The 13,313-nt window shown below is 36.5% G+C and overlaps 1 protein-coding gene across 6 annotated transcripts in view; it reads right to left on the bottom strand.

The window, feature by feature from the left end:
* Positions 1 to 13,313, bottom strand: part of USP45 (ubiquitin specific peptidase 45) — a 69,214-nt gene that overhangs the window by 33,474 nt on the left and 22,427 nt on the right. For all 6 annotated transcript variants that reach the window (XM_082856117.1, XM_082856116.1, XM_082856118.1 and 3 more), the window contains 3 exons: positions 9,692 to 9,831; positions 9,163 to 9,258; positions 3,196 to 3,326 (listed from right to left, as the gene is read on the bottom strand). In XM_082856117.1, the coding sequence (XP_082712243.1) occupies positions 3,196 to 3,326; positions 9,163 to 9,258; positions 9,692 to 9,831 (367 nt within the window). The remainder of the gene's footprint in view (positions 1 to 3,195; positions 3,327 to 9,162; positions 9,259 to 9,691; positions 9,832 to 13,313) is intronic.

Raw genomic sequence — 13,313 nt, 5'->3', positions numbered from 1 at the left:
GGTAGCCCTGGGGCGGGGCTTGGGGAAGGAGTCCAGAGAGGGATTACAAAGGGGCCCAAGAAAACTTTTAGGGATGACAGATACATTCATCATATTGACTGTGGCAATGGTGTTACAAGTGTATACATATGTTAAAACTTAACTGATATTACACTTTACATACATACAGTTTATTGTAAATCAAATATGTTCACTAAACCTATTCAGAATATCCATTAATACAATTCACTATTTCAACAGGTTAAAAAATATATGATTATTTTAATAAATGCAGAAAAAGCACTCAGTAAAATTTAATACCCATTCTTTTTTCTTATAAAACAACAAACATTTATTATCTCATTTTCTCTGGGCCAGGAATCAAGGTATACCAATACCCATTCTTGATAAGATCTCTCAGAAAAAACTAGGGATGAGAATCTCCTCAACCTGATAAAAGGCATCTATGAAAAACCTACAGCTCTTGTCATTCTTATGTGTGAAAGCCTGAATGCTCTGCCCCTTATATCAGGAACAAAGCAAGGATGTCTATTATATCACTCCATCACCACACTAGAGATCCTTGCCAGCAATATAAGAAAAATATATAAAAGGATACAGCTTGGAAAAGAAGAAATAAAATGGTCTGTGTTTACCAATGACATTATTGTCCACATAAGAAATCCCAAAGAATCTACATAAAGCTACTCTAACCAGTAAGTGAACTGAGCAAGGAAGCAAGAAAAAAGGTCAATACACAAAAATCAATTGTATTTCTCTATATTAGCAATGAGCAACTAGAAATTGAAAAAAAATTTAAGTACCAAATTACAATAACTACCATTAAAAAAAACCATGAAATTCTTAAGGTAAATCTAACAAAATGGGTGCAGGATTCATAGGATGAAAGACATAAAATTCTGATGAGGAAAAATCAAGGACCTAAATAAATGAAAAGGTACCTGATAATCATGCATTGGAAGACTCAACATTGTTAAGATGTCATTTCTCTCCAAACTGGTCTACACATTCAATGTAATCCCAACTGACAAACTAAAAGTCACATAAAAAAGTGAAGGACCTAGAGCAGTAACCCACCCCCCCAAAAAAGAGAAATTGAGGACTCACACCATCCAATTCCAAGACTTAGTATGAAGCTAGAGTAATCAAGACAGTACAGTATTGGGGTAAGAACAGACATATAGATCAATGGAACAGAACAAAGTCCAAAAATAGACCCAACATATATGGCTTAAATCTTCACCTGACTTTTTCTTTTTAATCACTTTTGTTAATATATACATATCTCTTTTTAAAATAAATACAATAAAGCAAAAGAAAATGCAATTTAAAAATATTTTCAAATAACGTTTGATCCAGTAATTCTATTTATCCCACAGACATACTCTCGTAAGTGCAATGATATACACACACACACACACATATACACACATATCTATATGTAAAATCAAATAAGTTATAGCCACATGTACTAATATAGAGAGATGTATAAAACACATTAAGCAAAACAAGCAAGTTGCAAACAATTTATTTTTATGTCTATGTATGCATAATCACTTTTGGATCGAATAAAGAAAACAGATAACAGTAGTCTGAATTTTTATCTATGAGCACCTATCATTTTAATAATAATTAGAAAATGTTTACAAATCTCTATAAAACCAGAAAATAAAAAAGACACAAAACAAAGTTATTTTGAGGAGAGTCAAAAACAGATTTCTAAAGTACATAATGTCCTAAAAACTTTTTAACTCTATGAGGCACCCAGGTCTCTGAGACTTTTAAAGGCCTTTTTTGTTCTTTAGGCTTTGAAAAAACAGCACCTGGCAACCAAATGAAACATATAATAAACCCTCCATATTTTGGACTACATTTAAAATACCATGGCACATTATGCTAAGTGAAATAAGTCAGTTACAATAAGACAAATAGTGCATGATTCCAATTGTATGAGGTACCTAGAAAGGGGGGAGGGGAAAAGTGGAGTTACTAATTAATGAATAAGTTTTAGTCAAGCAAGATGAATAAGCTCTAGAGATCTGCTGTTCAACACTGTACCTACAGTCAACAATAACACATTGTACACTTGAAATTTTTTTAAGAGGGTAGATCTCATGTTGTGTTCTTTCCACAATAAACTTTTTTTTTTTTTTTTTTTTTTTTTGCGGTACACGGGCCTCTCACTGTTGTGGCCTCTCCCGCCGCGGAGCACAGGCTCCAGGCGCGCAGGCCCAGCGGCCATGGCTCACGGGCCCAGCCGCTCCGCGGCATGTGGGATCCTCCCGGACCGGGGCACGAACCCGTGTCCCCCGCATCGGCAGGCAGACTCTCAACCACTGTGCCACCAGGGAAGCCCCACAATAAACTTTTTTTAAAAAGAAAGTTAACATTGGTACAATACTATGAGATAAAATAAAATGCAATAAAATATAATACAATACCATGGCTTAGGTAACTAGCTTAAATTAAAATGAAATTTTAAAACCTGGAGATATACAAAAATGCAAGTTCACATTTAAAGAATTTTGTTTCTACATATTTTACTAATTGTGGACTGGACTAGTTTATGAGCTCCTGAAAGGGTCTGTTTTTAATAAATTATAAGCTGTGTACCCCTGGATTCTAGCAACTACTTGTAGTTGATCTCAAATTTCTATAAAGGAATAAATGAATGTCAGGTCCCTTATGACATGTGTTTATTTCTAGACACACAAGTATTTTGTTTTTAAATATACTGTGATATCTTGGGAAATTTACTTAAATTCTGCATGCCTCAAAGCTCATCTTTAAAAATAAGAAAACTAGGTTAGATGATCTATTATAACACTCTTAGATTTTATAATTCTATAATTTTCTCACTTTATGGTATTACATCATGGGCTTCTGAGTCAGGACAGATATCTATTTAAACCCTATTTTTGTCACCATGAAACAAGGTAAGCTACTCAACTTCTGGGGGGGTCTCAGTTTCCTTATATATAAAATGGGGATAAACAATCACTTCTTCAGAGTATTATGAGATATAATTTAGATACGGCACACAGCTGCAACTAAACGAATGTTAGTTCTTTCTCTTGGTAGTCTAGGCAATAACAGCCATGTCACAGTCAGAGTCAAACTACTCATATTAAGTGATAAACACGTTAGTGTTTTGTAACTCATGATTATTTATATTAAGAATGTAGATGTACCCACTTCTGACAAAGCTGATTAAAAAGAACTCTGGGAGAAAGCGGTCCTCTTTCAGTCTCCTTCATGCTGTGAAGAAACAGGAACAAGGCTGAGGTCAATGGTCCAGGGCTTGAAAGTTCCACCACTAATGGGTCCTTTAAAAACATGATCAACTCTATATCAGAAATACACAATTTTTAAATAAAATATCTTTTAAAATCTAAGTTACACTCTGTTTAAATGATGACTAAATCACCTCAAGTGTATATAAGATGAATATATAAAAAATGAAATTAAATGCCTTACCTTGAAAAATACAGGTATTTTCATATCCTCTGCCCTTTACTTAATAAAACTATTAGCTTAAGAGTGAAAAACCAGCTTGTAACTGTCCCTTAATGTGCTCTCCTAAAATAAAATTACTCATCGACTTGATATTTATACAAATTCACAAATTTGTACAAATTCACAAATAATCACAAATTACATTTATGAGCAAAACTCCATACTCTTCTTTTCCCCAAATATTTTACTAACAAAATAAGGAATGAGAAATTATGTCACAAATTGGTACACTATCTCCCTCTTTTAAAGGAGAGAGACATACAGTTTGACAAAAGCAGCTACAACTGTGTGAAGGAGCAACACTCTTTATTCTAGAATTTTTTCCGCATCAAGTTTTATCTTCTAAAATGTTATCCTTGCTAGTAACCCCTCTCCTTACAGACAATGAATAAAAAGCAGATCCCAAATATAATCCTCAGACTCTATAGAATGTTATCTTCTAAGACAACTATCACATATGTTGTCTCATTCATAAACTCATGAAATACAAATTACATATATATTTCATACCAACTATCCTTAAAAATCAGCCATCTGGCTAAAACCACAGAAAAGACAGGCTATAATTTTCGATAGCTTTTGAATATCATAAGTGATTTCTGCAATGTTCAGTAAATTGAAAGCTACCTCAAGGGTCAAAAGTAAAAGCTAAGGCAGTTTCAAAGCTCAAGCACTAAGGGGCAGTATCCCCTGCTCCCAACTTAAGTATTTTGAGACAGTTTGAAAACTTCAGAACTGAGTGAGTAAATAACCTGTTTTTAAAAGTATATTTAAATTTTGAAAACAAAAGCAAGTTTATTGATGAGAATGAAATATGGGTGAATCTCACTAACATGTTGACAGAAGCCAAATGTAAAAGAGTCCATATTGTATAACTTCATCTATATATAATATTAAAACAGGCAAAACTAATCTTCCCTTTAGAAACCAGGTTAGTGGCTATCCTTGTGAGGCAGGAAGGCAGGGAATGGAAGGCAACCTGAAGGGGGCTTCTAGCTGCTGGTAAAGCTCTGTTTCTTGAGAAAAATGTTGGTTAGTTTCAGTTCAGTGTATTGAGTTTGTGAAAATTCATCAACTCTACATTTATGATGTACACTCCTCTGTGTGAATACTTTAATAAAAAGTTTTTTAAAAGTAAGCACACTGCTGCCCAGAGATAAACCCACGCACACATGGTCACCTTATTTTTGGTAAAGGAGACAAGAATATACAGTGGAGAAAAGACAGCCTCTTCAATAAGTGGTGCTGGGAAAACTGGACAGCGACATGTAAAAGTATGAGATTAGATCACTCGCTAACTCCATACACAAAAATAAACTCAAAATGGATTAAAGACCTAAATGTAAGGCCAGACACTATAAAACTCTTAGAGTAAAACATAGAACACTCTATGACATAAATCACAGCAAGATCCTTTCTGACCCACCTCCTAGAGAAATGGAAATAAAAACAAAAATAAAATGGGACCTAATGAAACTTAAAAGCTTTTGCACAGCAAAGGAAACCATAAACAAGATGAAAAGACAACCCTTAGAATGGGAGAAAATATTTGCAAATGAAGCAACTGACAGAGGATTAATCTCCAAAATTTACAAGCAGCTCATGCAGCTCAGTATCAAAAAAACAAACAACCCAATCCAAAAATGGGCATAAGTCCTAAACAGACATTTCTCCAAAGAAGATATACAGATTGCCAACAAGCACATGAAAGGTACTCAACATCACTAATCATCAGAGAAATGCAAATCAAAACTGCAAGGAGGTATCACTTCACACTGGTCAGAAAGGCCATCATCAAAAAATCTACAAACAATAAATGCTGGAGAGGGTGTGGAGAAAAGGGAACCCTCTTGTACTGTGGGTAGGAATGTAAATTGATACAGCCACTATGGAGAACAGGATGGAAGTTTCTTAAAAAACTAAAATTAGAACTACCATATGACCCAGCAATCCCACTACTGGGCATATACCCTGAGAAAACCATAATTCAAAAAGAGACATGTACCACAATGTTCACTGCAGCACTATTTACCATAGCCAGGACATGGAAGCAACCTAAGTGTCCATAGACAGATGAATGGATAAAGAAGATGTGGCACATATATACAATGGAATATTACTCAGCCATAAAAAGAAACGAAATTGAGCTATTTGTAGTAAGCTGGATGGACCTAGAGTCTGTCATACAGAGTGAAGTAAGTCAGAAAGAGAAAAACAAATACCGTATGCTAACACATATATATGGAATGTTAAAAAAAAAAAAAGGTTCTGAGGAACCTAGGGACAGGACAGGAATAAAGATGCAGACGTAGAGAATGGACTTGAGGACACGGGGAGGGGGAAGGGGAAGCTCACCAAGTGAGAGAGTAGCATTGGCATATATACACTACCAAATGTAAAATAGATAGCTAGTGGGAAGCAGCCGCATAGCACAGGGAGATCAGCTCTGTGCTTTGTGTCCACCTAGAGGGGTGGGATAAGGAGGGTGGGAGGGAGGCGCAAGAGGGAGGGGATATGGGGATATATGTATATGTATAGCTGATTCACTTTGTTATACAGCAGAAACTAACACAACATTGTACAGCAATTATACTCCAATAAAGATGTTAAAAAAAAAAGTAAGCACACTGCTGATATTCATATAAATATTAACAAATTGAATCCAGCAACATAGAAGAAGAATACATCATAACTAACAGGGGTTTGTCCCAGGAATACAAGATAGGTTTAACATTTGAAAATCAATCAATGTAACTTACCACATTAACAGAGAATAAAGAAGAAAAACTATGATAATCTCAGTAGATGCTGGAAAAGCATTTGACAAAATTCAACATCCATTCATGATGAAATGCTCAGAAAACTAGGAATAGAAGGGAATGTCCTCAACCTTATAAAGAACACCTGTGAAAAACCTACAGTTAAGTTCATTCTTTTTGGGCTTCCCTGGTGGCGCAGTGGTTGAGAATCTGCCTGCTAATGCAGGGGACACCAGTTCAAGCCCTGGTCTGGGAGGATCCCGCATGCCGCGGAGCAACTAGGCCCGTGAGCCGCAACTACTGAGCTTGCGCGTCTGGAGCCTGTGCTCCGCAACAAGAGAGGCCGCGATAGTGAGAGGCCTGCACACCGTGATGAAGAGTGGCCCCCACTCGCCACAACCAGAGAAAGCCCTCACACAGAAACGAAGACGCAACACAGCAAAAAGTAATTAATTAATTAATAAAAACTCCTACCCCCAACATCAAAAATAAATAAATTAATTAATTAAAAAGTTCATTCTTTTTTTTTCGGTGCAGTGTCTAGTCTGTTTTTTTTTTTTAAGAAGATGTTGGGGGTAGGAGTTTATTAATTAATTAATTAATTTTTGCTGTATTGGGTCTTCGTTTCTGTGCGAGGGCTTTCTCTAGTTGTGGCGAGCGGGGGCCACTCTTCATCACGGGGCGCGGGCCTCTCACTGTCGCGGCCTCTCTTGTTGCGGAGCACAGGCTCCAGACGCGCAGGCTCAGTAGTTGTGGCTCACGGGCCTAGTTGCTCCGCAGCATGTGGGATCCTCCCGGACCAGGGCTCGAACCTGTGTGCCCTGCATTAGCAGGGACTCTCAACCACTGCACCACCAGGGAAGCCCCTGCAGTGTCTAGCCTTAAATCCTCTTCTTTTTTTTTAAATTGAAGTATATTGGTGTACAATATTACATAAGTTACAGGTGTACAATATTATTATTCATAATTTTTAGAAGTTATACACCATTTATAGTTATTATAAAATATTGGCTATTCCCCGTGTTGTACAATATAATTTGTAGCTTATTTTGTACCTACTCTTTTCTTTTTTTTATGGCCTCACCATGCAGGATCTTAGTTCCCCAACCAAGGATAGAACCCATGCCCCCTGCATTGGGAGTGCAGAGTTTTAACCATCGGACTGCCAGGGAAGTCCCTGTACCTACTCTTTATAATGAAGGACTGAGTGTTTTTCCCTTAATTTTGGGATTAAAGCAAGGATGTCTGCTCTCATCACTTCTATTCAACATGTTACTGGTGGCTCGAGCCAGCACAATAAAGTAAGGAAAAGAAAGAAAAGGCATACAGATTACGAAGGACCAAATAAAACTGGTGACTGAAAGAGTAGTGATCTACACTGATAGTCCCACAGCCCAGGTCTGCTGTATGTCCTAAAAAACTAAGACCTAAGATTGAAAATTCCCCTCTTAGAATGACACAAACCTACAGTGATCAGCTATAATATGATTGCCATATATAGTAATTTCACAGCTCCACATGTGAAATACTTAAACCTAACATCCAATCACAGTTAATAAGAAATCTTTTCAAATGACTAGCATTAACTTCCATTTAGTAAAGCAGTCTTCACTATCTCACTACAATCTAGAAGAGGGCACTGGGCTCTAACATAAAAATTTTAAGAGGCTGAACAGGCAATGAGTTTACAGACTGCCTTTTCAACAAAAAAATACAACAATATTGTCTATAAAAATTGCCTCCTTGGAAGAAAAATCTAAGATTACTACACTGGGCTAAGAACTTTTAGAACTCCTCTTTCTTAAGTATTTCAAAAGCCAGATCATGAGCTATACATTCACCCTCTGTTCTTCTAAAACACGCACACACAAATCAATTTCTAACTGAAATCATAACTATTAGTGTAAATGCCCTCCAGCCCAAGACCACCAGGAACACATCTGTAGTTGAACAAGGTGGGTTTATTACTTGTTCTACTGAGGGAGAACACACACAATGGGGAACCATGGAGTGTCTCTCAGAGGGTATTCAAAAGAACTGATGTAGAATTTGGGCTTTAGTTGCGTTATTCAGGGAAGAAGTTAATCTAAGGAAAATAATCTAAGGAAGCAGAGGCCTGCTCTCAATTGGATGCTGTCCGAAAGTGAGGGTATTTCTACAATTGGATATCTCAATAAAAGGAGGCTAGAATGAGGATAAAGCTGTAACTACTTAAAAAAAAAAGTCGCAGTGACTCATTTAGGCCAAGACAGGGTGTTTGGGATTTTCTAAGTGGTAGAGTTTGTGTTTAGAGAAAATTATGAAGTGGCCTTGCTCTGTCTCATTGTAACAGTCTTGGAGTAACCTAGCTCGAGTCTGGTATTCTGTGAGATTGTTTGAATAACATGGCCTAACTGTGGGTGTCAGGCTAGCTTCTGAATGTCAAAGACTGCCTTTTTTCCCCTTTCTCATTAGTTTAAAAACCCAATGTCAAATTAGGCTCCAAAAAACCTTTAGATGGTCACTATTAAAATTAAATCTACCTTTAAAGAGCAAAAATGCTGTATTTAAGTAGTTGTCACCAGTAACTACAAAACAGGAATCCTAGACATTCCATTCAACAAAAGGCAAAACCGTTTGTCTTTTCTAGTATGTCTGTTTGAAAGCTGCCTCAACATTTTTTGTGCTGTCTGACCCATGATATGTTTGAACTATAACATACCTTAAAGCTATGACTTTAGAAGTTTTAAATCTTATCGTTTATTTTCACAAAATGCTTCTGAATTATTTTTTCAAATTCTCTGACTACCATCTCAATTGATAGTTGTGACAAATAAGAAAGATAGGTTTTGGCAACGTCACTGGCTTATCTAAACAGAGCTATTATCCAGCTAATTATATTTCTCACCAGTGGAGAGTCTGAGGAAGGAACAATCTTGAGTTTTGTACCGTGTTCTTTGATCTCATTCATCAGTTCAGTAAGAATGTAAGACTGTGCCAAATTCTGAAAGAAAACAAAAGCAACATCTTCTGATTCAGTTCTAATATGCCTCTGATTTTACAGAATAAATACTCTCCCAAAGCTTCAAATGTCATCTGGCCTAGCAAAAATATTTTTAAGTTTTAGAAAATTTAATTGAATGCATTTTACATTTAATAAGTGTCACTACTACTGACAGAGCCATGGTAAAATACAGAGATCTTTCAGAAGCACTGTGGAAAAAGAAGGTGTATGTGTGCGTATGACAATGGCTAAAGATAGCCTAACCAATCAAAAAGAAAACAGACAGACTTCTAGACGAACATTTAGCAGTCATGTGACAGTCCACAGGTGTGCCAATAAACACAAATTAATTAATATAATTTTAATATATTATTTTTATTTTAATATAATATAATATTAATTACATTTTACAAAGTTTTCTCATGGCTCTTACCTGCATGACTGCATTAAAAAAGCAAGTATTTCCTAAATTTGTAATTCCTTTTACAGATGTTACACTGCTGTCTTTTCTTCCCTTTTTATCACCTGTTTCACATTTTTCTTCATAAAGTTTTATGATTCTAGAAAATGCATCTAAGTTAGAGAAAACATAATGGACATGAGATTTAAAATTAAATACATATCATTTGACATAATTTAAATGTATTATTTAAAATTAAATAAGATTTTCCTCTGAATCAATGTTCCTGAAGGGCAAGAATACAAACGCAAAGAAGTATCTCCTGTTTTGTATCCTACTGCTAAAGCAGTTAATTTTAATTCATCTTAATATACACATCCGTACCTCAGACCACACTGTAGAATAAATTTCAGATGAATTTAAAAATAAAATATTTTAGGGGCTTCCCTGGTGGCACAGTGGTTGGGAGTCTGCCTGCCGGTGCGGGGGACACGGGTTCGTGCCCCGGTCCGGGAGGATCCCACATGCAGCGGAGAAGCTGGGCCTGTGAGCCATGGCCGCTGAGCCTGTGCGTCCGGAGCCTGTGCTCCACAGCGGGAGAGGCCACAACGGTGAGAGGCCCGTGTACCGCAAAAAAAAATAAATAAATAAAATAAAATAAAATATTTTAAAATGAAGTTAAAAAAAAGTAGGAAGGACCAGATCTTGGTTTCTAAACACCATTCCCACTAAAAGGAATGAAGACCCCTTGAAGGAAAGGCTGATTCTAAACCTGGGGCAGCAAAAGAGGCAAATGAGCCTATAACATTTTTGTTAAGCCAGAAAATAAGGAAGTGCTCAAAAAAAAAAAAAAGGTACATCAAAACACACAGGGGTCATTTTAAACAGGTTCCCAGTGGTCCAATCTGGAACAATTTGAATATCAAAATAAAGAAGGGTACTGATAAATTATTATTCACTGAACAAAATGAGAATGAGTCTGCCCTGATAATAGATTTTTAAAATGAGGATAAAAGAAAAAACTTTCCTTACAAGAGAATGCCAACTAATAAAAAGAAGGTCTTCCCAGACCAGGGCTCGAACCCATGTCCCCTGCATTGGCAGGTGGATTCTTAACCACTGCGCCACCAGGGAAGCCCTCACACGGTTTTCATAAGGATTAAATGAGCTAAATGTTTTTTAAATAAATTTATTTATTTATTTTTAAATTTTTGGCTGCATTGGGTCTTCGTTGCTGCATGCGGGCTTTCTCTAGTTGCGGCGAGCCGGGGCTACTCTTCGCTGCAGTGCGTGGGCTTCTCATTGCGGTGGCTTCTCTTCTTGCGGAGCATGGGCTCTAGGCGCACAGGCTTCAGTAGTTTGGGCACGTGGGCTCTGTAGTTCTGGCTCACAGGCTCTAGAGCACAGGCTCAGTAGTTGTGGCGCACGGGCTTAACTGCTCTGAGGCATGTGGGATCTTCCCAGACCAGGGCTCAAACCTGTGTCCCCTGCATTGGCAGGTGGATTCTTAACCACTGTACCACCAGGGAAGGCCCAAATGAGTTAAATTTGCTTTGCAAAGCACCTGGCATGCTAAGCACTATTTAAGAGCGTGAAAAACAGCCCAGAGAGGCCCCCGAAATTATTTGTGCCAAAATCCGTATCTTCAAGAACTATCCTTCATGTCCCCTGTTTATCTGCTCTCACTTTTCTCTCTTTTATCATTTCCTATATTTTCTGGGGGTGTTCCCCTCAAGTTTATCTCATTTCTAACTGGATTTTCTGAATTGCTAATATGAGTTTTGCCTTTTACATTGACTTTGTGGTTTTCATGATCCTGGCTTTTCTTTCTGACACGTGGAAACCTCTCATTGAGAGAAATAAATTGGTGGTTTCTCAGATGTTTCTTTCATTAAGTAAATCTATTACAAGGAAAAAAATTTTCTTTCAACTCTTAACTTTTATCCTGTGATGCAATATTTTATCATAAACTCTATTACCTGTTTTTCTCCTTTATTCCTGTTTGTTTATTCTTTAAACATTATTGGTTGTTACTGGATATCTGTTGTCTAGATAATGAAGAGCTGTTTTTAACGCTCAACCCTAGAATTCTGAGTTAACAGAGAAAAGCACTAGCAAAATAGATCTCTTCTCCTGTCCTCCAGATATTAAAATAAGTGATAAAAATTAAACCCCATTACAGAGTTTGGGGACAAAGGCTGGTACAATCAATGGAGAAGGTCACTGAGGTGCAGAGTCCAGGCACAGAAAAAAGGAAAAGCAGGAAAAGGCCAGACAGTATTCAAACGTACAAGGGACTGTAAAAGCAAATGAAAAAAGCCAGCCAGTTCGTAAGAAGCACTACACAAACAAGAGGAAGCCCCATACAGATCCTGGCTGGGTTTGCAAACGAGAGCAATCCACCTCTTAATTATATCTGAGATTCTAACTAAAGCCCAGAATTAGCCGGTTTCAGGCTCACATTATAGTTGTTGCCACTAGATGGTTTCACAGTGATTTTTAAGAGATTTAAGATGAAAGAGTAATTAAATCCAAGCAGTGCTCCATCTTTTGGGGCAAGGCTGTTACTCTGATTTTACGCTAACAAAACTCAGTTTCCAACAGGTTAAGTGATTTGCCCAAGGTTATAATGATAATCTTTTGATTATAAATCCGTTGTCATTTTGCCAGGTAATTTCTCTTCAGTGATTTATGCACAATGAGAAGAATTACAAAAACTAGCAGGAAAGATTCTTACAGATTTGAGTATATGCAACCACAAACAAACATGCCTCCTCAAAAGTATTTCCTTTCGTTAACATCCTTAATAAATGTTGCCATAATATTTTTTAGCTTATTAATATGAAAACAGAGTGGTTGGGGAAAATAAACTATATAGATTATATTAACTATATATAAATATATAATATATATCATAAATATATATTTATTATTCACTTGGAAAAATACTTCCAGAAATAAATTATATTTTAGTCTTATAAGACCAAATAGCATTTTTTAAACCATAATATGCAAATGATTTATGTATCTGTGTACCACATTTACCCATCAGTTTTCAAAACATCTGGGATAGCATCCTAAAGTAAACAATGTTCATAAGACCATCTGGTCAAAACTGCAGGCAAAAAAAGTGTAAGCATATGGAAAAACAGATTTTACCCTTCCCTTCAGCAGTAAGGGATGACAAATGTCAAACCTAGATATATCCACGCTTCACTGTGCGATGCTTTTCAGCACCACCTGGCTCTCCATGCATATAGCCACCAAATATGGAGAGCACTGCCAGAAAGAACATATCCACGGGGCAATGGCAATAAAAATAGTTTATTTCATGGTTAAATAGCCACTTCACACAAGTGGCAAGGGTCTGTTTGTTGACTTTTACATTTATTAAGTCTGTGAGAATATGCTCAAAATTAATTATGCTATTAGACTTGAACATTAAATAAATCAGATAATATAACTAGAAAATAGAATGACATTTTCTAAGAACTATTTATATGTATTTTAAAGTGCAATTTTTTCATTTTCTTAATACTAAGTAGCATGTTTATAAAATGTAACAACTCAAATAAAATTGATTTATCAAATGTCCACTGTGTACCAGGTACTATATGAACCACTATCTGTAATTATTTATAACTAATTGCCTATG

The sequence above is a fragment of the Leucopleurus acutus genome, assembly GCF_964270905.1.
Source record: "Leucopleurus acutus genome assembly, chromosome: 15".
NCBI classification, from domain to species: domain Eukaryota; kingdom Metazoa; phylum Chordata; class Mammalia; order Artiodactyla; family Delphinidae; genus Leucopleurus; species Leucopleurus acutus.
This window is presented reverse-complemented; position numbering and strand designations above follow the sequence as displayed.